This window comes from Nomascus leucogenys, chromosome 25 (assembly GCF_006542625.1).
Source record: "Nomascus leucogenys isolate Asia chromosome 25, Asia_NLE_v1, whole genome shotgun sequence".
Lineage (NCBI taxonomy): Eukaryota > Metazoa > Chordata > Mammalia > Primates > Hylobatidae > Nomascus > Nomascus leucogenys.
This window is the reverse complement of record NC_044405.1, coordinates 17655135-17680663: the sequence shown is the minus strand read 5'-3', so window position 1 is coordinate 17680663 and position 25529 is coordinate 17655135. Positions and strand designations below refer to the sequence as shown.

Genomic DNA, 25529 nt, shown 5'->3' with positions numbered 1-25529 from the left:
TAGTGCATGCTCTCTGTGTTCTTCTAATGCCCTCTTAGGGAATAGACAATTCTGTAGGCACTTTTGCTGCAAACAGAATCTCAGTGAAGAAATGGTAGCATCAGTCCAAGATACTAATCAACATAGCAATCTTCACTACAGGATGAGAACTGTTTTCCCTTTGCCCCAGGTAGGACATAGGCCACCTCAGCCTTCCCACCTCAGGTGGGGAAGGGGCTGTGGCTGGCCCTGTTCTTTCCCACCTCACCTGTTCCCTGCAGTTTTCATTTCTGCCTAGCCTGAGATGGGGAAAGTGGGGGATAGGACAGTTTTCACTTTGATATGGTTTGGCTCTGTGTCCCCACCCAAATCTCATCTTGAATTGCAATCTCCATGTGTTGAGGGAGGGGCGTGGTGGGAGTAATTGGATCATGGGGGCAGTTCCCCCAGGCTGTTCTCATGATAGTGAGTTCTCACGAGATCTGGTGGTTTTAAAGTGTGGCACCTCCCCTTGGCTTTCTCTCTCTCTCTCCTGCTGCCACGTAAGACGTGCTTTCCTTCCCCTTTGCCTTCAGCCATAAGTTTCCTGAGGCCTCCCCAGCCATGCAGAACTGTGAGTCAGTTAAACCTCTTTCCTTTATAAATTACCCAGTCTCAAGTAGTTCTTTATAGCAGCATGAGAACAGACTAATACACACTTAAACTTGTTCCAACTTTGTTTTGCACTCTTAGGTCAGATCTAGTTAGACCTGACCCTCTCTTCTAGCCCCCTCCGGGACTCCCTGCACCTCCCAAATCCCAGGTGCATGCCCATGACCCACTGGGCAAGGCCTCATCTCAGGCTGGCTCTCCCTCTGCCCTGGTTCTCCAGGAGTGCTGTTCACACTTGACTCACCACTGGGGAGTCTTCGTGCTTCCAGGTTAGCTCCTTAGGCAGAAATTAAGACTCTAGGTGACATCCTGCCAGCAAAGTTCAGATCTGGCTGACAACCTACCTTGTTTGCCTTTGTTGTGCTACCAAAACACACGCAGTTTGACGCTACTGCAGGTCACCCTGTACCCAACTGCCTGGGAACCAACAGGTATGTAAATGTCTCCTCAAAGTCTCCTGTCAGCCAAATTGAGGCAAGGAGGCAGATACCCTCATCTTCTCTATTGGGGAGGGGCCCGTCTCCAAAGAGATCCTTCCAGTGAAGTCATCTTGGTCACCATTTTCTCCCTTCCTTTATATTCCCAAAGTGTGTGAGAGAGGTGTAAGAGAAGGAGGATATCAGCTAGGCATGGTGGCCCATGCCTGTAATCTCAGCACTTTGGGAAGCTGAGGTGGGTGGATTACCTGAGGTCAGGAGTTCAAGACCAGCCTGGTCAACATAGTAAAGCCCCGTCTCTACTAAAACTACAAAAATTAGCTGGGTGTGGTGGTGGGTGCCTATAATCCCAGCTACTCGGGAGGCTGAGGTGAGAGAATCGCTTGAACCCGGGAGGTGGAGGTTGCAGTGAGCTGCGATCATGTCACTGCACTCCAGCCAGGGTGACAGAGTGAGACTCCATCCAAAAAAAAAGAAAAGCAGGAGGAAATCATCTCTCCTCTCCTAAATCTACTCTGAAGATTCCTCCAGGAAGGAGGGCAATCTGTCTCACACACACTTTGATATCTCATTTTTACTTCATCTTAGAGTCTTAGTGGAAACTTCAGTTTTAACATACTGTAACAGATTGTTCCACACATTTTTTGGTTGCTAGTAAAAACAAAACAATTGAAACTGGCTTCCACAATAACTGGAACTGGTTGGCTCACACAACTGGAAGGATCTAGAGATTGGGTGCTGTTTCTCTGTGATTCCCTTACTCAGATTGGGCAAAATTGAACTTGACAAGGCCAAGTTTTTATTCTGAGCCAATCCCTATTGCCAGGGGAGCAGCATGGGCAGCCAGGGGTAGGTGCCATGCCTGCCCCAATCACTATGGAAGAGTCATGGTCATCCTGATTGATCGGGTTAAACTGCTAGGGACTCATTCCCGGAACTGGTGGTGAGAGTGGTGGAAATGGACTCAACCTTATCCAAATCTCCTAGTTATATAACTAGGAGGTACGGGGTGAGAATGTAGTTTAGGAAGCAACTACAACCACGAACTATGAGGTCATCTTTTTCAAGCATCTCATTTTGTCCCCCCATAAATATGATGATTTTGTGGTTAGCTGAGGTTTTGTTTTGTTTTTTATTTTTTTGAGACAGGATCTCATTCTGTCACCCAGGCTGGAGTGCAATAGCATAATCACAGCTTACTGCAGCCTCGACCTCCCAAGCCCAACCCATCCTCCTGCCTCAGCCTCACAAGCAGCTGGGACTACAGGGGCGCACCACCATGACTGGCTAATTTTGAAATCTTTGTAGAGACAGGGTCTCTCTATGTTGCCCAGGTTGGTCTCAAACTCCTGGGCTTGAGTGACTCTCTCGCTTCAGCCTCCCAAAGTGCCGGGGTTACAGGCATGAGCCACCATGGCTAGCCTTGTTTTTATATTCATAATATTAATACAAACATACTTGTGCCTATAGAGGAATTCATTTTGCATCAGCCAACTTCATGACGTGCAGGAGGCATCATGCCTACAAACCATGATATTTTAAAGGATCATGATAATGTTTCAATTTTTTTAATCAAGAGAAATAAATGAACTTATAGGTCTAAAAATGTTTTATGATATCATTTTAATATAATCATCTTCATAGCAATGTGACTATAAAATGAAATTTTTATTAATTGTTTTAAGGAGAGAAAGGCCTACTAAGGCAAAAATAGGGCCCCTGAAAGTCACCATGCAGCTCGGCCTTGTATTCCTTCTTTCCTGGGGCATCGTATCATAGAACTTAAGTATTGACAACAGGAACCCAAAGTCTGAGACAAGATGATCCTTTGAATCCCAAAGTAACTAGCCACTTACTTAAAGAACTCATGTGGATTGTATCAATGTTGTACTAGAGATATTATGCTTGAGAACAACAGTCCAGGAAGGTCAGGCTCGGCTCTACAAAAGCAGAAGGGGCGAAGTATGGTGATGCCTGCCTGTAGTTCCAGTTACTCGGGAGGCTGAGGCAGAAGGATCACTTGAGGCCAGGAGTTCGAGACCAGCCTGGGCAACATACTGAAACATCATCTCTGAAAAAATAAAGAAAAGAAAAAAAAAAGGAGAAGGAAGGGAATTCTATGGGTGAAAAAAAAAGCCTAAATTATCTGAAGCATTTTCTTCCAGTAAGAAGCTGATTAACATGAGCATGGTGTGCCAGGGTTTACGAAGTATTTTCATGAATATTAGAAAACTTGATCCTCATGAACAACTTGGTGTACTACTGAAGAAACAGACTCCATTTACTCCATGAAGAATTAGACTCAGGGAAGGCAAACAGCCTTTTCCACAGTTCCCTACACTGTTACTACCTTGTGGAGGGAGGGGTAAGTTAACCAGGACCACTGGTAAGTTAACCAGGACTCCAAAGCTTTTGCTTTTTGCTGGTGGCTGTAACATTAAAATTGGAAGTACATTTACGTAAATAGTTTATGCAACCAAGCAAAGTAGGCAGTGACTTCGGGGACACCCAGAGCGTAGTAGGAACAGAGTAGGTCCTTGCAGGTAGTTTTCTTCCCAGGTATACCACCAGACTGTCTGTGGTGCAGCTGGCTGGTTCCCCGCCAGCTTTCCCTCCTGACCTATGGTGTTTTAGGCATAGGCTGGCTTTCTGGGGCAGCTGAGGAAATCTGTCCTTATCATCAACAAGGGATGCTTCTTCCTTGCAAGGACGAATTGTTCCTTGATCCAAGCAGCAGGGACACTTCCAGGCTTTCCAGGGGCACTGCTGCTTCCTCAACTTTTTCCTTGCAGTGACAGCCTGAGTGATCCGGGGCCCTTCCCAGGGTCTCATTCCAGGAATAGCAATGCGCAAAAGGACCCTGTGATGAGGGACTCCTCTAGCCCCTTCCTTCTCCACTTCATGGAAAGGAGGCCTCCAGGAGCCGACAAAATAGAGCAGTGGTCATCAAAAGTGGAGCTGCTTATATACAACTATAATTAGTCCACTTACAAAAAAGAAGAAAAAGGGTGGTGGTCTGGCAGTGTGGCTCACGCTTGCGATCCTGGCATTTTGGGAGGCAGAGGCGGGAAGATCGCTTAAGGCTAGGAGTTCGCGACCGGCAACATAGAAAGACTCCCCCCCACCCCCAAAAAAAGGTTGGGCTGCCAATACTGACAACGTGGGCACGCCTAGGAGCTTGTTAGAAATGCAGATTCTCGGGCTACCTGCTACCTGCTGAACCAGAGTCTGTGAAGATGGATCCTGGCGATATGCTTAAGAAGCTCGCCAGGTGGTTCTTAGACACTCAAGCTTGCAGCCCGTAACTTTCTCAGTGACGCTGCCCCTCCCACGGAAACGGGTGAATAATCCTTAGGAAGACAAGCAAACAGGTCTGCAGCATCAATTTCTTCAGGCTGGAAAACCTGACGCAGGCGCAGTGACTATCACCCCAGGCCCAGCCCACACGGCGCGCATGCGCACTAGAGGCCGCCCGCCGTCCCGCCCCTTTAAGGCGTTTGCCCCTTCTCGGCCGCCGCCACCGCGCCCCGCCCCGCGCATGGACAGCGGCGGTTTTTTTTTTCCCGTGGCGCTCTGGGGCGCGGGCGATTTGTAGGTAATGGCGGGCGTTCGGTCACTGAGGTGTAGCAGAGGATGCGCTGGCGGCTGTGAGTGCGGCGACAAGGGCAAATGCAGCGACTCCTCGCTGTTGGGCAGGAGACTCTCAGAAGACTCGAGCCGCCACCAGCTGCTGCAGAAGTGGGCGAGCATGTGGAGCTCCATGAGCGAAGACGCGTCGGTGGCCGACACGGAGAAGGCGCGGCTGGAGGAGGCGGCGGCTGCGGAGGAGAGGCCGCTGGTGTTCCTGTGCTCCGGCTGCCGGCGGCCGCTGGGCGACTCGCTGAGCTGGGTGGCCAGCCAAGAGGACACCAACTGCATCCTGCTGCGCTGTCAGTTGGGTCGAGCCGGGCAGGGGGGCGTGGGCTCGCTTTTTTCCAGGGGTGCCGCGCCTGGGCGGCCCGGGAGGAGGCGGGGGCTCCTTGGGACTGCCCAGGGACTTTAAGAGCAAAAGGTTTGAGAGTGTGAGCTGTCGCAGGAAAAGGGGAGGAGGGTCACCCCTCCACTTTGGCTCTCGGGCGGCGGGTTCTTTTCTGGGGTCGCCGATCCCAGAAGAGCAGCGGTTGAGTCAGCATCATCGTGAGCATTACTTAGAAACAACGGGCAACAAAGAATACACTTTTAAAGACCCTAAAGAAAGAGAAACAAATGGTCAAGTAGACTGTAAGCGCTTGAGGTGCAGCCAGTACTATTACCCCCCACAGAAATTAGCGGGCTGTTGGTGGATCAGCGGATGCCTCTACAGTCTCCAGTGATAGAGCCGCAGAGCTGTCGGAACACAGTGCTAAGAGGGAGAAAGGGAAGGAAACTTGCAATAAAAGCACCAACGACCTCATCAAAATTGGCGAGGAAGGAGGATATAGCAGAAGAGTTCAGAAGAAGGCGGGAATTAGTTTCTAATCCTGGTTCTACCAGTTACCTCTGTTGTTCCACTGTTCCCTCCTGGCTCAGCTTCCCAAGTAGCTTGGGACTACAGACGCACACTAACACCTGGCTGATTTTTTTTTGCAGTATTTAGGGATAAAGTGGTTCGCATATTTTTTCTGAATTGGTGTAAGAATGGCTGTTGTTTTTGGATTGTGGTTTTTCAAGATGAAGTTTTTTCTCTCTTTGAATACTGTAAATGTTTCGATGGCAGAAATTCATCACCGGCTTAGCGACGTTTCTGGAACATTTTCCTTGGTGTAATACTGGGAGTAAAGGAGCACACCAGTGTCCACTAGTTAACTGAAAGTTGAGATTAACTCTTTGCACCTATTAAAATCAAACCAGGCCGAGCGCGGTGCCTCCGGCCTGTAATCCCAGCACTTTGGGAGGCCGAAGTAGGCGGATCACGAGATCCGGGGATTGAGACCATCCTGGCCAACATGGTGAAACCCCATCTTTACTAAAAATACAAAAATTTCAGATCAGCCTCGCCAAAATAAAAAATTAGCCGGGCATGGTGGTGTGCGCCTGTAATCCCAGCTGCTCCGGAGGCTGAGGCAGGAGAATCACTTGAACCCGGAAGGCGGAGGTTGCAGTGAGCCGAGATTGCGCCACTGTACTCCAGCCTGGCGACAGAGCGAGACAACGTCTCAAAAAAAAAAAAAAAAAAAAAAAAAATGCAGATTTTTGGTCCAGTAGGAAAAGCTCCTTGTTTGAATGAGGTTAGCTTGCTTACATGTTTTTAAGGGATAACGTGTTTGGTGTTACAGCTTTCATTTTATTTGTACTTTGTTTCAAAAGAGTGTATTTTTTGCCATGTGGGCGCTTTTCGTTGTTTTGCTTTACTTATAGAAAGGCTGTTATTTTTGTTATTTAATTTTTATATTAATAGCTTTTAAATTTAAAACATAGTTCTAAAATAGTAAACAGTTTAAAATTTAAAGAACTATACATTTTTTGATTTATCAGATTTAGATAATAGGATTTAACACCTCCTCACCCTCCCAGTAAAGACAAATAAATGAACTCGGATTCATTTCCATTCCTTCCTTACCCAATTTGAATTAGTTTAATTATTTTCATTTTGTCAAGGTTTATACATTTACATTCTGTACATTTACATTCTGTTCTGTAGCTATAACAGCCTTACTATGATTTTTAAAAATAGGATTATTTATTTAATAGGTTTTTTTTTTAATAGGGTTATAGTGGGTTAACAGCCCTCTGTTGCCCAGGTTGGAGTACAGTGGCGCAATCATAGCTCACTGTAACCTTGAACACCTACTCAAACTATCCTCCCGGCTCAGCTTCCCAAGTAGCTTGGGACTACAGACGCACACTAACACCTGGCTAATTTTTAAATTTTTTGTAGAGCCAAGACTCTTGCTATGTTGCTCAGGCTGATCTCAAACTCCTGGCCCCAAGCAATCCCCTGCTTTGGCCTCCTAAAGTGCTGGGATTACAGATGTGAGTTACAGCACCCGATCCTATAATGTTTATATAAATTATTTTCCCAACTCCAGTACTCATTAACATAAAAAAGCTGCTTAACAGCGTTTTCATTCCTGAGTTGTTTGATTAATCGTTAGTGTTCCCCACGTCCACATCTCCAAGAAAATTTCCAGTTTATGTGCTAGAAAATATTTTCCTTTTTTTTTTTTTTTTTTTTTTTTTTTTTGAGACGGAGTCTTGCTCTGTTGCCCAGGCTGGAGTGCAGTGGAGCAGTCTCGGCTCACTGCAAGCTCTGCCTCCCGGGTTCACGCCATTCTCCTGCCTCAGCCTCCTGAGTAGCTGGGACTACAGGCTCCCGCTACCATGCCCTGCTAATTTTTTTGTATGTTTAGTAGAGACGGGGTTTCACCGTGTTAGCCAGGATGTTCTCGATCTCCTGACATCGAGATCCGCCCGCCTCGGCCTCCCAAAGTGCTGGGATTATTTTCCTGTTTTTATACGTGAATGCTAGCTTTGCTGCAGGTACAGTTCTTGGTCATGCTCTTTGCTTTTGACAGGTGCTGAGCAGCTGGTGCAAAAGCGTTGAGACTAGAGTATGGTCAAAGAGAATAAAGTTAAGAATTAGGGAGGAAGGAAGAGACCAGAAACTGCAAGGTGTTGTAGTTTGTTCTAAAGACTAGTGAGTCTTTAGAATCTGTTCTAGTGAGTACGTTATTATGCTAGCTTAGGCAGGGGAGTAATGTGACCCTGCGTTTTCTTTGGAGAAAGCACTGAAGGAGGAACAAGTATGGAAGTGGGAAGGTCAATGAAGAGCCAGGGCAGTAGTCCAGGCAAGAGGCGGTGCTGGTGGTTTGGGGGCTGGAGTGAGGTTTGTGAGGTAGAATTGATGGGATGGATCAGTGGAGTAGATACGGGGGAGCAGGATGAGGAGACGAAGAATCAAGCATGACACCCTGGTTTCTGATTTGAGCAAGCAGGTAGATGGAGTTGGAGTTTACCGAGTTAAGGTAGACTGTAGGAGGCCGTGAAATCAAGAGTCTGTTTTGGCCATTTTAGGTCTGATGTCCCTTCTTCATTTCTCTTCACCCTCTACCCTGTCCTTTAGTGTGTCCTAGACCTGGATTCTTTGGGAATGTTTGCTACTGCCTCTGGAGTCCAGCAGTGACCTCTGTCCAAGTCATTGTTCAAGTAAAAGATGTATGGCTGGGATCCTGAAGACCCTCTCAGTTACTTTTAGAGACATGGGCCCTGCGTTTGAAATCTGGAGATATATGTGTTGGCTATTTGCATCTTCCTAGGTTTGGAACCCAGTTTCACTATCTGGCAGATAATTCTTTGCAGTCTGTGATTTGAGATTCTCATGGTTCCAAGTTTACTGTGGAATGAATTTTTCCCTCTAATTTTAGCCATTCTATTAACGTTAGTGGTTTTCAGGGAAAGGAAGGAAATAACCTTTTAAAATTTTTCTTAAATTTTTATTTAAAATTTTTTTTGTAGAGATGGAGTCTCGTTATGTTGTCCAGGCTGACCTCGAACTCCTGGCCCCAAGCCATCCTCTCACCTTGGCCTCCCAAAGTGTTGGGATGACAGGTGTGAGCCACTGCACCGGTTGGAAATAACTCATATTCTGCCATCTTTTCCCAGAAGACCCCAGTATATTTAGTTTTGAACCACTCGTGTGTGTGTGTGACTTTGGGCTTATTTTTTGTCCTCCGAGTTCTAAAAAGTTGGATTAGAAATTCTCTGCACGTATGTTATAACGAACCACATTAATAAATTAATGTTACTTTCTCTGTTTCTAGGTGTTTCCTGTAATGTTTCTGTGGATAAGGAACAGAAGCTATCCAAACGTGAAAAGGAAAATGGTTGGTGAGTAAAACTGTATTTATATGAATATGTTAGAAAATTTTTTTTTAATAAAAATCTTTAAAAGGTCATTACTAGTAGTAAGATTACTTGGGATAAAACTTTTCATGATAGTAAAAGATCAGTCATTCGCATATATCAGTTCTTTTTTTGTTTTTCTATATCCTGTTTTAGAATGGAGTATATCAGTTTTTGAGTGGTTGTGGTCACCTTTAGATATTGAAAAGTTAGAGTTTCTAGATTTCTAAAAGCATATTCTGACGCTCTCTTTTTGGATCTTTGGGCTTGGTTCTGAAGAAAATTGAAAGTAAAAATAGAAAAAGAAGGTCGGGCACGGTGGCTCACGCCTGTAATCCCAGCACTTTGGGAGGCCAAGGTGGGCAGATCACCGGGGGTCAGGAATTTGAGACCAGCCTGGCCAACATGATAAAACCCCATCTCTACTAATACAAAAAGTAGCCGGGCGTGGTGGTGCAGGCCTGTAATCCCAGCTACTCAGGAGGCTGAGACAGGAGAATCACTTGAACCAGGGAGGTGGAGGTTGCAGTGATCCAAGATTGCCACTGCACTCCAGCCTGGGCAACAGAGCAAGATTCCGTCTCAGAAAAAGAAAAAAAAGAAAAGGAAATACCTGTATTATAAAATCTCAGTGTTAAAGGGTGCCTTAGGCTAATGCTGCCACCTTTCTCATGTTATGGCACACATATATGCTGCCGTCACACACACAGCCTATTGGCAAGAGCAGACAACACAGGAGCTCCAGCCATCTGAGGCCCTGTGTGGCTACTTCAAGGGTTGAGGGGACAAATATCTTGCCATACCTGCCACCCATGTGCCATAGTGACGCCTGAGCAAACTGAGCGGGAAGTGCTGCCCTATATAATTGTTGCTCCAAATGTAAACTGTATCTTACACTTGCATATGAAATAACTTTGGGTGGTACACAGTTAAACAAAAATTAAATATGTATACATTTTAATGTGTATTACAAATACTGGCTTTTCATTTTTAGTGATGCTAAAGTATCCTATCAAATAAAGTATATTTCAATTTAAAAAAAATTACTCTGTGCACTTATGACCAAATACCTCCTGATGATCCCACCTCCTAATACCATCACATTAGGAGCTACCATTTCAACTTATGCATGTGGTAGGGGACAGAAACATTCAATACTTACTCGCTCCTAAAACCCTTTCAATTTCTTGAGTGATGGGGTGATAAGGGTATCTTTTGTTACCATGTTTGGTCTTAGTCCCCAGTTCTGACAGAAGAGCTTCTAAGATGCTTGGAATCTCTGGAGTGATAATAATGTCATTTTGAATCCTAATGAGGTGACTGTGGCTGGGGGGCTCCCATGTAGCTTCAGGATTGGGGGCCAGAAGGACCAAGGCATGATTAGAGGGCTGGAAGTTTCAGCCCTACCCCAACCTCTTCTCCCACCTCCATGGAGGGCAGAGGGGCTAGGGATTATCAGCAATGATTTAATTAATCATGCCTGTGTTACAAAACCTCCAAAAAACCCATGGGTTTTAGAGAACTTCCAGGTTGGTGAATATGAGATGCCGGGAGGGTGGTGTACCTAGAAAGGTCTTGGAAGCTCTGTGTCCCCCTTCTGTAACCTTTGCCCTATGTGTCTCTTCCATAAAAGTGAAAAAAAAAAAAAAATAGTTTCTCCATTTAAGATAAATTAGTAATAGTACAGATAGTTTGTGGATGTGACAAAAATTGTGGTGCTGGCATACAGGCCATAAAATTTTGGAAAACCCACCTCAAATCATTTCTCATTTTGTAGTTGAAGAAAGTTAGGCCCAGGGAGGCTAGAACTTTGCTAAGGTCACAGGACTAATTAGCAGTAAGAGCTAGGACGATGCTTGTTATCCTTACTGCCTGTGAAGTGCTCTTTCTTCTCCACTTCCTAGCTCTAGCCATTTTGGTATCACCATGATTTTTGTCCTGTTTGCATACCAGCTACCAACTGTGCTATTACATACTAAATTTTTAAAATTAAATCAACTCAAAATTTTTATTTAAATTTGTCTTAAAAGGATTATTTTTACTATCATAAATATATATTTGCCATAACTAGAAAGTAACTCTGAAGATAATTACAGTGAAAACAAATGTTATTAGTTCTAGTTGAGATGTTGTTGCCTGGCTGGTTCTCTGCCTGAGATCTGTTCTGTTACTATTAAAAGATTTGCGACTATGAGACAAGTGTCAAAGACAGTCTAGCACCAAACCGAGACTTTCTTCTTTTTTCTAATCAGGATTGATAGAGAATTCACTCTCTTTGGTCCAGAGTTATTAATACTGTTTGTTTGTATCACCTAAACCCATCGATTAGACTGCCTTCAGTTATCTTGGACTTCACTAGGGTTGTGTGCTCCACGCTCCCATGTTGCTTTGGGATGCTTGCGAATTTTTTGATAGGCCCATCCTGTGGAATACCTGCCTGAGCCATTCTGCTGATGGTCAGCAAGAGCACTGTGGGCTTTAGAAATACGTTGTGAAGGTAGCAGTGCTGTTTTCTCTGTTAAGTCTGACTTTGTCCTTTGTTGAGGATCTTACAATCGGATTATTCCTTGTCTAACATTACCTTACGATTGTTGGCACTGCCTTCTCAATGTTATTGTTCAATGAAAAGGGTGAATGCTGGCCAAATTCTTGCCAACTGTGAAAGCAGAAAGATGCTGCCTTAATAGTAGCTACTATCTCTTCATTGTTCCACAAGAGGATTCTAAAAGTGTGAATGGGTTTGTTCCTATTTTTGGTGGTGTTTAGGTTGATTTTGATAACTCGGGATAAAACAGTCTTATTCATGGCTCGGTGTATTTGGGGAGTTCAAGCCTCTGGTTTCTCTGAGTGTCCTTTCTTGGCTGATGACATTACATATTAGTTTGCTGTCTTGGTAATGGTGTGAGGCGGTCTCATAATGGTAATGAGTTTGATATATAGCATGGAGGTTTGCCTGTTCACTGTGAGTAATTTAGGTGGGATTTACCGACATGCTTTTATATTTCTCATATAAAAATTTATACAAGCTGGCTGGGTATGGTGGCTCCTGCCAGTAATCTCATACTTTGGGAGGCCACGGTGGAGGATTGCTTGAGGCTAGGAGTTCGCGACCAGCCTGGGCAACATAGCGAGACCATTTCTACTATAAAACTAAAAAAGTATAGAAGCTTATAAAAGCCCATAGATACTAAATATGTAATCAGTGGCATACTATCCAGCTAATCACATCATCAGTGAGAATTCATGACTTAATCAGATGGTGATCCATTTTATTTGTTCCATATGTTGCTGTAATAATTAACAGCGTCTCAGTATCTGTAAGTAAACAATGATGTAGTCCAAGCTGTGAGTCTTGGGTAGCTCCCTTTTGCTTGACAGCAGGAATGGATATTTAGTGATGACAACTGTTTCACATACTGAGTAGGAGTTAGAATACTTTTGCAATAAAAATCGTTTGTAGTGTATGTTTTACTACTGTGATCACTACTAGATTTAAATCTCCAGTTGTCATTTTGCTGTGTGTTGGAATGGTAATTTTAGTATATTTATAGAATGGTAAATTTGGATGGGTCAGTTCAACAAGGCGTTTGGGAGACACTGGATTCTAAGCCAGGTTTTAAGGAGACATGAATAGGCTTTAGGGGAGGGTATATTCAGGTGTGTGGAACCTGAGTTGAGAGAGAACTAGAATGAAGGAACAATTACATGGATTGTCATCTAACTTTAGAGACTTTTTTTTATTAAGCCAAACAGTATTACCTTCCACTAGAGCAGAGTTTGGTAAACTATGGCCTATGGGGCAGGCACCCATTTGTGAATACGAGTTTATTGGAACACAGATTATTCAGTTAGTATTGTCTATAGGTGCTTCCGTTTTACAATGGCCGTGGTGAGTAGTGACAGACACCATATGGCTGGCGAGCCTAAAATATTTATTCTCCACTTTATTACATTAGTACCAGATTGAGGAATATATTCTAGAAAAACACCACCTCAATATCCTCTCTTGTCACTTTTTTGTATGTCCCTTGTCATTTGATACTTAAGGCATCATGGCCTGGAGATGACTGTCTTTACATTTTTATTGTAAATATCTTACTACCATTTTTTCCTATCCTTTATGTATGACCTAGTGTGGTGAGAATAGCATACTTTAGAAACTGAAGTGTTTATGGATTTTAACAGTGAGATTTTTATTACAATGAGTTGCTGCTTTGTTTCCTAAAGCAAGACACTTCTTTATTGCAGCATCCTTGAGACTTTGTGCTGCGCGGGGTGCTCACTCAATCTTGGCTACGTGTACAGATGCACGCCCAAGAATCTTGATTACAAGAGAGACTTGTTTTGCCTCAGTGTTGAAGCCATTGAAAGGTAAGTTTGATATATAAATGTTTACCTCACAACTGGTGTTTCAGAAAGTTAAGTTTGCAGAGAAATTGGCACGGAAGTGTCAGAACTAAATCAATCCTATTTGGTTAAATATATTTTCAAGTAATGATTTCTAACAAGCCAGTAATTTTGTTGTTGTTGTTGTTTTGACCTTTAAAGAAGCATCTTTATTTGGTATTGGAAAAGTCAGACACTCTAAATTGTAGGAGAAAACACTGTGAGAAATTTTTTTGGAATAAAAGTATATTCAGTTGTTTTTAAAAATTGAATGTAGTTCAGTAGGATATTGCCGCCCGCCCCCAGCTTTTAATTTTTATGTATTTTAAAACTTATTTTTTTAAGATACGGGGTCTCACTCTGTCGCCCAGGCAGGAGTGCCCTGCTGTGGTCATAGCTTTCTGCATCCTTGAACTGCTGGGCTCCAGCGATCCTCCTGCCTCAGCCTCCCAAGTAGCTAAGACTACAGGCATATTGCCCGGGGTCTTGTGTTGCCCAGGCTGGTTTCAAACTCCTAGCCTCAGATGATCCGTCCGTCTCGGCCTCCTGAATAGCTGGGAACAAGTGCACACCACCACACCCAGCTTGTATTTTAACCTTGTACCGTACTTCAGTTATGTTTTAGGGTCCTCTGAAAAGCAGATTGTGTCAGAAGATAAAGAGCTTTTTAATCTTGAAAGCAGAGTTGAAATAGAAAAGTCTCTAACACAGGTAATTTTATTCTGTACATTTTATATCTTTGTATGAACAATTTGTCAGTGAGGAAGTGCTCCCCCACAAATGATAATTCTCATAATGTCATCTGTTTTGATCGCAGGAAGAGTGTGTTTATTTCAGTTGTTAGTAAAGTTGATTTTTGGGGAACTCAAATGAAGCTAAAGCTTAATCAACAAAAAAGGAAGACATTTCATGTCAAAATCAAAACTATATATTCGAACTCTGCAAAGCTAGAAATACATCTTTGATTCAAATCAATATTTTGTTTGATTCAATTCTTGTGGTATAAGTAGCCTTGTTGTTGGATGTTAACATTTTCTCATTGCCAGATAGGTGAGATGGTGATGATTGTATGAGAGAGATGTAGATTATAGGTTGAGAACTACTGTTGATAGAATTATGCTTTATTTAAAAAAATTTATGCCTCTAAATAGTTTTGTTAAACACTGAATATCTACCATGTAATGTATGACATATCCAAAATTGCATTAAGTGTATATCTTAATTATATTTAACCATGTATAATTTTTAATTATATGTGTGTTTCTTTATTTTTTTATTTTTTCAATTCAATAGATGGAAGATGTCTTGAAAGCATTACAAATGAAGCTGTGGGAGGCCGAATCCAAATTGTCCTTTGCCACTTGTAAAAGCTGAACTCTAGTCTGTGTCCTCCATTCTGCCCCCGCCCTTCCTCCCCTTATTTGTTAAATGAAGCAACATAGTGAGACACCGTCTCTACAAAAAAAAAAAAAAAAATTAGCCAGGCATGCGAAACGCTGAGGTGGGAGGATCAGTTGAGCTTGGTAGGTCGAGGCTGCAGTGAGCCTTGATCATGCCACTACTGCATTCTAGCCTGGGCAACAGAGTGAGACCTTGCTCAAAAAAAAAAAAACAAAACCCAAAATTGCAGAATTACTTTTCTAGCTATATTTTATGGTGAAGAAGTGATTGTTTCTCAAAATCCCATTTTAAAGCCATTTTATGGTACTTGTTGGAATTGGGACTTAGGAGTTTTGATTTTGATAAGAAACTGGGATGATTTTTTGAACTTTTTTTCCTCTGTATCACATTTATTTACTATTTTTAAAAACTTTATTTGACCTTTAACACTTGGGACAATATTTATTATAAATGATAAGAAAAGTCTTAGAGGTTTGTCTACCCACGGTGTCATGGAATCTTCTCTGAAAACTAACGCATAAAGTTCCCTGGAGAAATTGGTCAGAATGATCTGTCAGAACCATGTGAAAACTTGCTCAAGAGCCGTTGCATATGTATAGTAGGATTTTACTTTTTCCTGCTTATGTACTACTATATGCTTAAAAAACCTGGAGAAATACCAAAGAGGAATAACCATCTCTGAGGGTGGGATTCTGGGGGAATTTTTGATTTTTCTGTTTTCTATAACGTGAAACTTTTGTAGTATGTATTTTTATAATTGAAGAGAATAAAGATTAAAACAAAATGCTTTAAGATTGACTTTTACAAACTGAATTGTATTTAACTGAGATCAGAAATCCTGCTGCTGTGAAGTCCACACATTACTGAGCATGGCAGTGTGAAAGGCCTGCTCAGGAATATAAAGGTAACCCCAAATTTCCCCAGACCCCTTTGTTTCTGGTTGCGAGTTAGGTCACGGAACAGTACTCAGTGTATGACTGACTCACTCAGCGTCTGCTCAGAAGTTCCCTGATTATTTGTGAGAATACTAAAGTTCTCAGAGCGAAAGATCCTAAGTCACATTGACTGGATCATGCAGGATTCTTGTGTTCTTTCTGAGAGATTGTCGACAACCTCAGTTAAATTTGAGTGAGTCCTTTAGGCGTTCTCTCTCGCAGACTCCTCTCCCACTAGCAGACTGTGGTGCTGTGTAAGCAAATGTCAACACCCACTGGCAACAAGGCAACATCCAGCTGCAGTAAGCTTGATGTAGTCCCAGGTGTCTGTCCTCTTAGGTGCTTTGGTGGCACCTTGTGTGAAAATGCATTCCAAACAGATGAGAGAGCATTTTAGCCACAAGACTCAGCTAACTCTCTGGTTGTGCAGGTTACAGAGTACTCCAGCAAGCATTTTCGGATTCCATTCCAAAGCCCTAGGCAATTTGGCTCCCCGATTCCTTATACCCTGTTGATACTAGGGAAGGGGCTGTACAATATTTGTAGCCAGTTCACTCATCTTGAAAACTCATTTCACCAATGAAAAGTAATTTTTAATATCGTGGTGCTAATTAAGATTCTGTTACAGGTCAGAAGATAAATGTAGCTCATGCCTTAGTGGCTGCCTCTAGAGTGGGCCTTTGATTACCTTTCCATCCCTGCACGTGTATTCCTGTTAGGGTTCTTCACATGAAGTTAACGAGGCTCCCCTGGGCTGCAGACAGAAGCCAGCACACATTTGTATTACATGGTCTCCACTGAAGCATCTAAAAGTCAATCCAGCAAACACTGTGTTTCATAAGACAGTCTTCATCTTTGGCCTCAACCTGTGGCATCCCTGAAGGGGTGGCCTTGCCATCACAGTGAGAGGGACTTCCAAGGCTGGGGTCCAGGTGGGAGTGCTGCATCCTGTCTGTGCTGCATGGTGACACTGGCGGGAGAGGGGCCTTCCCCTGTTCTGGGCCACCCTGTCCTGGGCCACCTGTTTCTCTGAAGCCTGGTGGCGTGGCTTTTCTGGCTTTCTGTGAGGTCTCATCAGAACATGTGTGTGTGAGAGTGTGTGTGTGTTTAACTTGTCCCATATATCCACCTGCTAAAACCTGCTACTTGAGGCAACAAGTTTTTGTTTCTTGTAATTGGAAAACCCAGTGTGTGGTCGTTTCTGGTAAATGAGCCCTGGGGAAGCACTGCCTGTGGGCAGGAGTAAGGGTCCAGAAGCAGGAGACGGATGTCCCAGCCCAAACCACACGGGACCCAGCAGAGGCTTCAGACAGATCTCCCCAGAAGTTATTCCTTCGGCCATTTTCATAAAGGGCACTCCCTAGTTCTTTAGGGAGCAGATATGGAAACTGATTCCAGAACCTGGTATGCGGCCTTTAAAGATTGTTGTAACTGGGTGTTTGTAGAACATTGTGCATGGTTTTCATCCCAGAGTGTGGGTGCTGTCCTTGGCAAGTTCTCCAGTCATGCTCATACATTTCCAAGCTAAGGAGTCCACAGGACGCATCGTTCTGTGTAGCATCGATGCCTGAATGGCATGTGTCCTACCCGGCTGATTCTAGTCAAGCATGGAACATTGAAAACGCCCAAGACCAGGAGAGGGACCCCTTGCAGAATCAGATCTAGCTTTTCAGTAGGAACTTCTTGAACCAAGGAGCTGTGAGCAAAGTTTCCCCCAGCTTGTTTTTGAAGGAGGGTCTTGGGGGTAGCAACCAGAAATCCAGGGTCAAAGTCCCAGTTTAACTGCTTTATTAGCCATGTGATCAGGGGCAAATCATGTAATCATCTGTTTTTCCATCTGTATAATGAAAGTATAATAACCTGTCTTCCCTGCGTCAAGGATGATCAAATTAGATAATGCATATGACAGTACTTTGAAAGCAGTAAAACATCATAAAAATAAAGGATAAAGATTTAGCCTTATTTAAATAGAGTCAATCTGATTCAGTCTTCTAGCCAGTCTATTTGTAAGATTCTAATGACATAATCTGAAATGCTATATGTTTTTTTCTAAACTATGTAACATTTATTGGCTTTATTTTTTTCCAGTTGTAAACATTGCACAAAATTTGAAAAATAGAAAAAAGCACAAAGAAGAAAATAAAGCAGATAATCTTACAATTAATAATTATTCACATTTTGGGGTATATCCTTCTAGTCATTTTTATATTCAAATTTGGGATCATACTGATCACACTATTTTCACTTAAAATAATTCCTAAAAATATTTCTATATAATCGAATATTATCTTATAACCTGAGTTTTAATGATCACCTAGGATGAGAACCGTATTTAAAAGCTTGTTTAAATGTGATTATATGGTATGAAATTCACACTTTTTAGTGGTTTATTTAACAACTGAGTTTACTAACCAAATAAAAGATAGGGCGTGAAAGAAATCTTAGACCAGTCACCTCTTTGTCTAGCTCCAGTGGTGTGCAGGGGAGAGCCAATTATTAAATTTTCAGGAATTTTGTCAGCTGGTCATTAAACTGTTGGTAGCTTGCAATTGGCCATGACGGGGATATTTACACCTGAGAAATCAGAAAGTGCTTAAAAAAAAAAAATGAAGGCATCTTCCCCCACCCCAGCTGGGTTTGCAGCATATTGCTGTGTATTCCTTCTGTACTGTTTGACTTAAAGTTGAAAAGAGAAAGTGACTTCTCTTCAACACCCAAAAGAACAAGTCCTAACATCTTTTTGTTTAGTACGTCTAAAATGACACTCATTTTTTTTTTAAAGTTAGCCATGTCTGGAAATATTTATTTTGAGACGAAGTCTCACTCTGTTACCTAGGCTGGAGTGCAGTGGCACGATCTGGGCTCACTGCAACCTCTGTTTCCTGGGTTCAAGCAGTTCTTGGGCCTCAGCCTCCCAAGTAGCTGGGACTACGGGTGTGTGCCACCACGCCTGGCTAATTCTTGTATTTTTATAATAGTAGAGACAGGGTTTCACCATGTTGGCCAGGCTGGTCTCAAACTCCTGGCCTCAAGTGATCTGCCCGCCTCAGCCTGCCAAAGTGCTGGGATTATAGGCGTGAGCCACTGTGCCCAGTCTCATTCTAAGACTTTACGGATTACAGCCACATTCTCCCTCTCTCCTGGAGAAAACCCAAAATACCTGAAACAAATGACTTAAAATTTTATATAAGTAGTTGATGTTATGTACATCTATTTTGCTGTCCCCAGATAGGATAAATAACTGGGCAGTTGCTTGCCAGTGAACACCCAGAGACAGTGCGTTGGCAATCACTTTTGAACTGAGGGAGAATAACATTTTTTGATCTAATCTGACATATTTTGGGTATTGATCATTACTTTTTTTAGTGAGAGCTGAGTTCTATCTGTAGGCTAATTCATTATTTAGGCAGCTAATCATGAGGGCAGTCATGGCCAGTCTACAGAGTTGTAGTTTCTTTGGGATAGTCACACCTGTTTAAATCCCAGTGATAAGCTCAAAGGTAGAGAAGGGAGGGGAGGATGGGATGAAGAATGGATGTGCTGGGGCCCAGAGTTTTATTGGCCTCAATGTGATTTCAAATAGAACTGGCCTCATTTCCTTCAAGTTGGCTCTGTCGACCTCTGCTAATTAGCTTAACAAAATTAAATGAACTCTATAACTCTTTTTTTCCCTGAACAATTACCACCATGGTTTTTAGTTCTTCTCTATCTAATTTTAAGGCAGAGATGGACAAGGTGACCCTTCAAGGGCTCTTCAACCTTCTAATTCAGGTAACCCTGAAAGGAAATGAGAAATGTTGAAAGGGGGGAAGTGAGACCATGAACCAACTGTGTGGATTTGAGGAAATGAGATAATTTAGGTCTTTCCAGGATGTCGTCTGTTGTCACTTTCACGTTTCTCTCCATTAACCGTTGTCCACCCTTACCAGGAGCTGCGGGGCTTGTCATTTTGGGGGCTTCTTGAGAACAGTAGAAATTTTGAGAAAGTAAAACGTGTGTTTGATTGCATAACATTTTCTGAACCAAAAAGAAGAGCATGTAGCCATTTTGAGGAGAAACCTTAGGAAGCCTTCCAAGGGTTTTTCTCAAAACAGGACAGCTGCTTTTTGACTGTCACAACTGCTTCCCTAGGGATGGCTTTTCTTTTCTAAGATAGCACTTAACGATCATCTAGGAGGTGCCGAGCACTGTGCTTGGGCTCCATGTGTGTTACTACCTCATTCTTACAGAACCCTCTTCCATAGGAAGCATCATACCCGTTTTACAAATACAGAAACTGAGGCTCAGAGACTTTAAATTGTCTGAAGTCCCACTTGGCTAATAAGCAGACCTAGTGCCTTCCTTCTGTGCATGGCTGCCTTCTTCCCTCACTCTGAGCTTGTTTTTTAGCAGTAAAACACATAAAGGGACATTGCGTCAGTTAATATAGTATTAGCAATCTTAGCGTCTAGAAGGGTTCGGAAATCCTGAGCTTCTCTCTTTTTCTTCTATAGAACACGGTGAACTCAGCATGAGTTCCCTCCTCTGCAGTTGTCCCTCCGTTGAGATTCTCTGGCTACCAGATCCCCAGCCCCTCTTCTGCCCAGAGGTACTATCTGGCCCCTCTTTCAGGCCCTCACCTCTTCATGTGTCTTCTTGGCTGTGTCGTGTGCCACCTCCTTCGAGTCATTTCTTTTACTTTATTGTGGTTATCATTGCTGGGCATTATATTTTACATTTGTTTGTTGGTTTAATGTCTGTCCCGCCATTGGAGTGTTAGCTCCACGAGGGCAGGGATTTTATCCGTCTCATGGCCTGGGCCAAAAAGAATGCAGCCCGGTAATACGTGCTCATTCCATCTTCAATGGAACAAATGAATGTTGCTGCATCGAGCATCTGTTTACTCACATCTTCATTCTCTAACCACTCTATTGATTCTTTATCTTGACCTGCAAGCATACTTACATCTCATCGTGGTGACAAAGAGCCCTCCCGTGGCCCAGGCAACTCGCTGAACTGCTGTCTTCTTTTTAACCGCACTGACTGCCCACTCAGGACTTCAACGCTGGGCCTTTGGTTGTCACTCCAGGCATCTTGCCGAAACTACTCTCTTGAAGGTTGCCAGTGAGTTCCTACAAAGTGATACTGTCTTTCTGAAATCGCTAAAATTTCCAACAATTTAAAATTGTCCTCTCCTTTAACATTTTCTTCTTGATTGCCCGCATTTCTGAGTGAGGCATAATGATGTATGCAGGGGCTGGATGCCATGGGGCCTGGGGTTTGTGGTAAAATGTCGGTAAAGTAACCACACAGCGAAAGGGATAGTATGGCCCTCATCTTAATCTCTGCTGATTAATTATGAATGGGCATGGGTGCAGGTTCATTATATCTGCACTTTTGAGTGTGTGTGGTTTATTTTATATCGTCTCACTCTGTCGCCCAGGCTGGAGTGCAGTGGTGCTATCTCGGCTCACTGCAACCTTCGCCTCTGGGTTCAAGTGATTCTCCTGCCTCAGCCTCCCAAGTAGCTGGGATTACAAGCATATGCCACCACGCCCGGCTAATATTTGTATATTTAGTAGGGATGGGGTTTCCCCATGTTGTTCAGGCTGGTCTCGAACTTATGACCTCAGGTGATCCTCCTGCCTTGGCCTCCCAAAGTGCTGGGATTACAGGCATGAGCCACTGCACCTGGCCTGTGTATTGTTTGAAAATTTTTATGAAACCAAAAACAAACAAGTTTGCTTTCATCCTTTGGGCATGGATGGCGTCCGACTTGCCCAGTGGCCTCCTGCCTCCTTGCTGCTGCTTTGCTGGAGTTCACCATCCTCCTGCTTCTCCCGGGCTCTGCCTTTGCCCTCATTTCTCTCTCTGCAGTCTCTCTTGGATACTTCTGCCCTGCCAGGATTTCAATGATCATTCCTGTGTCTCTAATTCCCACAGCCCGCAATTGTCTCCCCGGGTCCCTGGTCCTGAGTTTCTAATGATCTGCAGACATCCCCTGAATATGCCGTGTGTACACTCTGTGTCTCACACCTGACCCTTTTCTATATATACAGTTCTTGTCCTTCAAGATCTTGCTTGAGTGCCACTTCCTCCAGGAAGCCCTTGCTGATTTCTCTGCCAGATGTCATTTCTCCCACTTCATTATTCTTAAATGACTTCAGCATGGTCTGACCTTATTACTTAGATTTTGTATTCTAGTTTTGTGGGAACTGTTCCTGGAATACTAGGGTTGTGTTTTCCAGAGATCCAACATGTTGTGGGACCTTGTACACTGGAGGCAGTTCATACTTTGTAGACCAGTTATGATGGTAAATGGAAAAATCTGAAAAAAAATAAGCTGAGAAAAATGGTTCCACCAAAGTATTCAAAATTGCTTTTCATATTTCAGAATTGACATATAAGAGTAAAAAGAAAGTACCCCAAACTGCAGTGGTGCTGTGGGGCTAGCATAAAATGTTAATCAGGTAAATAGGAACTCAAGGGAAATTTACCAAATTGAGCTCATTTACATGTGTAATTACCCATCTGTGATCATTCTACTGTTGTATTTATTCTGTCTTTCTCCTCCCACACTGGGTTAAAAATACTTTGTATTAAAGATTTTCTTCATAACCAAATACAATGAATTCTTGGGATTGGGGGTAGGGTGGGGTGTGAATGCCACTCTGACACTGGAAACAAGATGCTGGAGTGGGCCTCAGTGCGCGCTGTCTGGGTGCGAGGGAGAAGTCCGGCAGATACACATTAACGCCACCTTCAGACATGCACATCCCAAGAGAAGACTTGGAGGCAATGGCATTGAAAACCACCTGCCGCTTTCAATGATCAAGAAAGAAACCTGTGGCTTTCATGAATGCGGAATCCATAAGACACAGCCAGATGCCGGCCTGGAATGGTTGCTTCCTGCAGTAGGAAGGTCCAGAGTAGGCTAAGGAAGTGTCAGGCAGCGGGCGGTCTCCTCACAGGACACTCTTTCTTAGGGGGAAATGATGACCTCGAGGTGAGGTAAGGAGTCCCTGGAGGTGGAAGATGCGAAAGAAAAGTGGCTCCCCAGGCTTCTCGGTGCTTGGGTGTGGGAAAGAATTGTAACCCCTGGGAGGCCAAGGCGAGGCAGAGAATGCCCTCCAGAGGCCTGCAGTCCTGGTGTGAGGAAGCCCTTATAGAGGAGACCTGGCCAACCCTTCCCTCGAGCCCCTGGCCACTCTCAGCGTGGGCATTGCCTGAGGCTTATCAGAAATGCAGACCCTGGCTGGGCACGGTGGCTCCCTCCTGAAATCCTGGCACTTTGGGAGGCTGAGGCAGGAGGATCACTTGAGTCTAGGAGTTTGAGACCGGCCTGGGCGACATAGCAAGACCAGCAAGACTCTACGAAAAAATAAAAAAGTTAGCAGGTGTGGTAGTGTGCACTTGCAGTCCCAGCTACCCTGGAGGCTGAAGTGAGAGGACTGGTTGAGCCTGGGAGGTCGAGGTTGCAGTGAGCTGCCATCTCGCCACTGCACTCCGTCCTGGGCAACAGGCCTATCTCTAAGTAAGTAAGTAAATAAAATGCGGACCCTCACGCCTCGTCCAGGCCTGCTGAACCAAACCTGTGCTGCTGCAACAAGATGCTAGGTGGTCTCCAGGCACGTTCAAGTGTGACACGAGCTGGCTTAGGGGACAGTTCTTCCCGGCTTTCTTGAATAAAATGGTTCTTTTATACGTTGGTGCGTTTTGGTGTGATTACTAATTTTGCTGAGTACCGTAGTCATTTTTTCAGTGTCACTGTTTGACACGCTGTAAAGTAGGTTAGTATCACTCTCAGGCTGCGAGTCGGACTTTTTTGTTTTGTTTTCCCAGTCAGGCCACAAGGGGCCGCATTTCACCATGTAAACATTCATCGTGTCCAGCCTGTTCACAACCACAGTGGGAAACTCAGTAGCTGCAGGAGGCCCTGTCCAACACGAAGGTTGCCTCATTGCAACCTGACTTTATCCCTTCACTCTTGTAACCAAGATTCTTAATTAAAATAAAATAATAGTCAAGTCCCCCCCGCCCCGTCCCCGATGCAGCCCCTATCAGACTGCTAACAGCTTTTTCAGTATTCGTCCCTAAAATTGCTTACATCTACACTCGCACAGGATTTTCCACAAGGCACTAGCATTCTACACTGGAAATTAATTGTGTTTTCTCTTTCAGTTTTCTGTTTTCATGACTCAGATTTGTTACTAAATCCCCTCCCCCAATGCTTTCTGAGTCCTTAATGCTGTGTTTGCCAGCTCAGTTTGGAGTTGCCAGCTGAGAGGTGGCAGTCTTCTGGAATAAGTACATTTCTGATCACCTTGCTAATGTGTCTGACTCACACGAGACTTTGCAGGAACCCTCTATCTGTATTAATGCTGTAGATTCCTTTGGAAAGATTAAGGAACAGTGCTGTCTTGTTATGGGTCAAGACATCCAAAGAACATTATTTAGATGACAACATTGTCCAAAGCTTTAAAGTGAATTCAGGCAACTACATTTTATGCCAGACTTCTATTTGCTGAAACAGATCAAAAAAAAATACTCATGCATTAAGTGATTATACTCTACAGAATGTAGCAGAGGCAAAGTGGTATTCTGTGAGGTTCCAGCACCCTGGGAGTCCTGGAGCCTTGGGGTCTGTGTCCTACTGAGACTCTAACAACTGGAGCAATTTCACATCCCTGGCGTCCATTTCCAAGCCTAGGTTTCCTCATCTGTAGAAAGAAGGGGTTGGATTAGGATGCTCCATAGGTTTCCTTTTAAAAGTAGTCTAAAAAAGCAATCAGAAATGTTTTATTTTAATGAAGTATTGATTTGAAATGGAAACCTCGATTGATAGCTGATAGAGGCTCATCTAAAGCATCTGTAATCTGATGGACATTGACAATATTCTACCCATTAGAGAGCCAAGACTACAAAAGAAGCTTAGAATAGAAGAGCCGCCCACATCTGCTGCTGTTGTGTAATGAACAGTTGTAGGTGGCACCAGGTGCATGTCTTGAAGAAATTCTTGAATCAGCTCATGGAATTCTGAACTGGATTAAAACATGCGCATGTGAACATTTTATTTAACAGCATCTCCGGCTGCCAACATTTCATCAAGAATCTTCATTATTAAAGTGCACCGGTTATTTCTTTTGCCATCATTTGAGTTACTCTCTGTGAAGAAGACAGATGTCTTGCTATAGTCATTTCACTTGCTCAAGTTCCCCTGTCCTCTCTCCTCCATCGCTATGTCCCCCTTAGCGAAGCCATAACCAATCAAAACTTAAGTGAGTCAGCTTTGGATGTCAGCCATAGAGCAGGCGAGCCAAGTCCCGTGATGCCAGCCCCTGGGCAGAGTTTCCAAGGCAACGACTGCTGTGTTTCTCTCCACTCTGAAGGAAAACCTGGGAGAATCCAGTCCTGATGTGGCTGTTAAGGGAGCCTGGGTGGGGGAAAACAATCTGTGAATGAGCAGACTTTCGTTCTAGCCTGTTCTTTTTTTTTTTTCTCTGTAAGAATGAGTCTTATTCACGTGTATTTTTCTGCAGCTCTGAAATGAGGATTTGAATTGAACTGTTTGAGATGGGTGGTTAAAAGAAAATATACACAGATCATCAGTCTGAGAAGCACTAGATGATCATCCAGATTAAGAAGTAATAAAGTCAGAATTCTCACAGGAACAAGAGATCATTTTTGTCACTGAGTACAAGAAAGATTAGCATGAGCCAAGACACAGAGGCTGAAAAAGTGGCAAGAGACAGTCCCCACTGAGAACAGCTTCCATCTTCAATGTTTTTCTCATCATCAGTAGGACTATAAAAATTATTGTCCAAATCACGGCACATTTGCGAAAGAGGGAACGTCTAATAATTAAGTCGGGATGACAGATGTCAACTGTCCTGGGAAAACC

The 25529-nt window shown here is 43.5% G+C and overlaps 1 protein-coding gene across 2 annotated transcripts in view; it reads left to right on the top strand.

Moving 5' to 3' along the window:
• The first annotated feature begins 4521 nt into the window (after window positions 1-4521).
• Window positions 4522-25529, top strand: part of MIS18A (MIS18 kinetochore protein A) — a 93498-nt gene continuing 72490 nt past the window's right edge. Inside the window, exons 1-5 of one of the 2 annotated variants that reach the window (XM_003263857.1) lie at window positions 4522-4996; window positions 8846-8912; window positions 13176-13298; window positions 13928-14024; window positions 14607-15506. In XM_003263857.1, coding sequence (XP_003263905.1) covers window positions 4666-4996; window positions 8846-8912; window positions 13176-13298; window positions 13928-14024; window positions 14607-14687 — 699 coding nt within the window. In that variant the 5' untranslated portion in view covers window positions 4522-4665 and the 3' untranslated portion in view covers window positions 14688-15506. Of the gene's footprint in view, window positions 4997-8845; window positions 8913-13175; window positions 13299-13927; window positions 14025-14606; window positions 15507-25529 lie in introns of those variants that run through there. The other variant, XM_030806161.1, reaches the window with a different exon arrangement.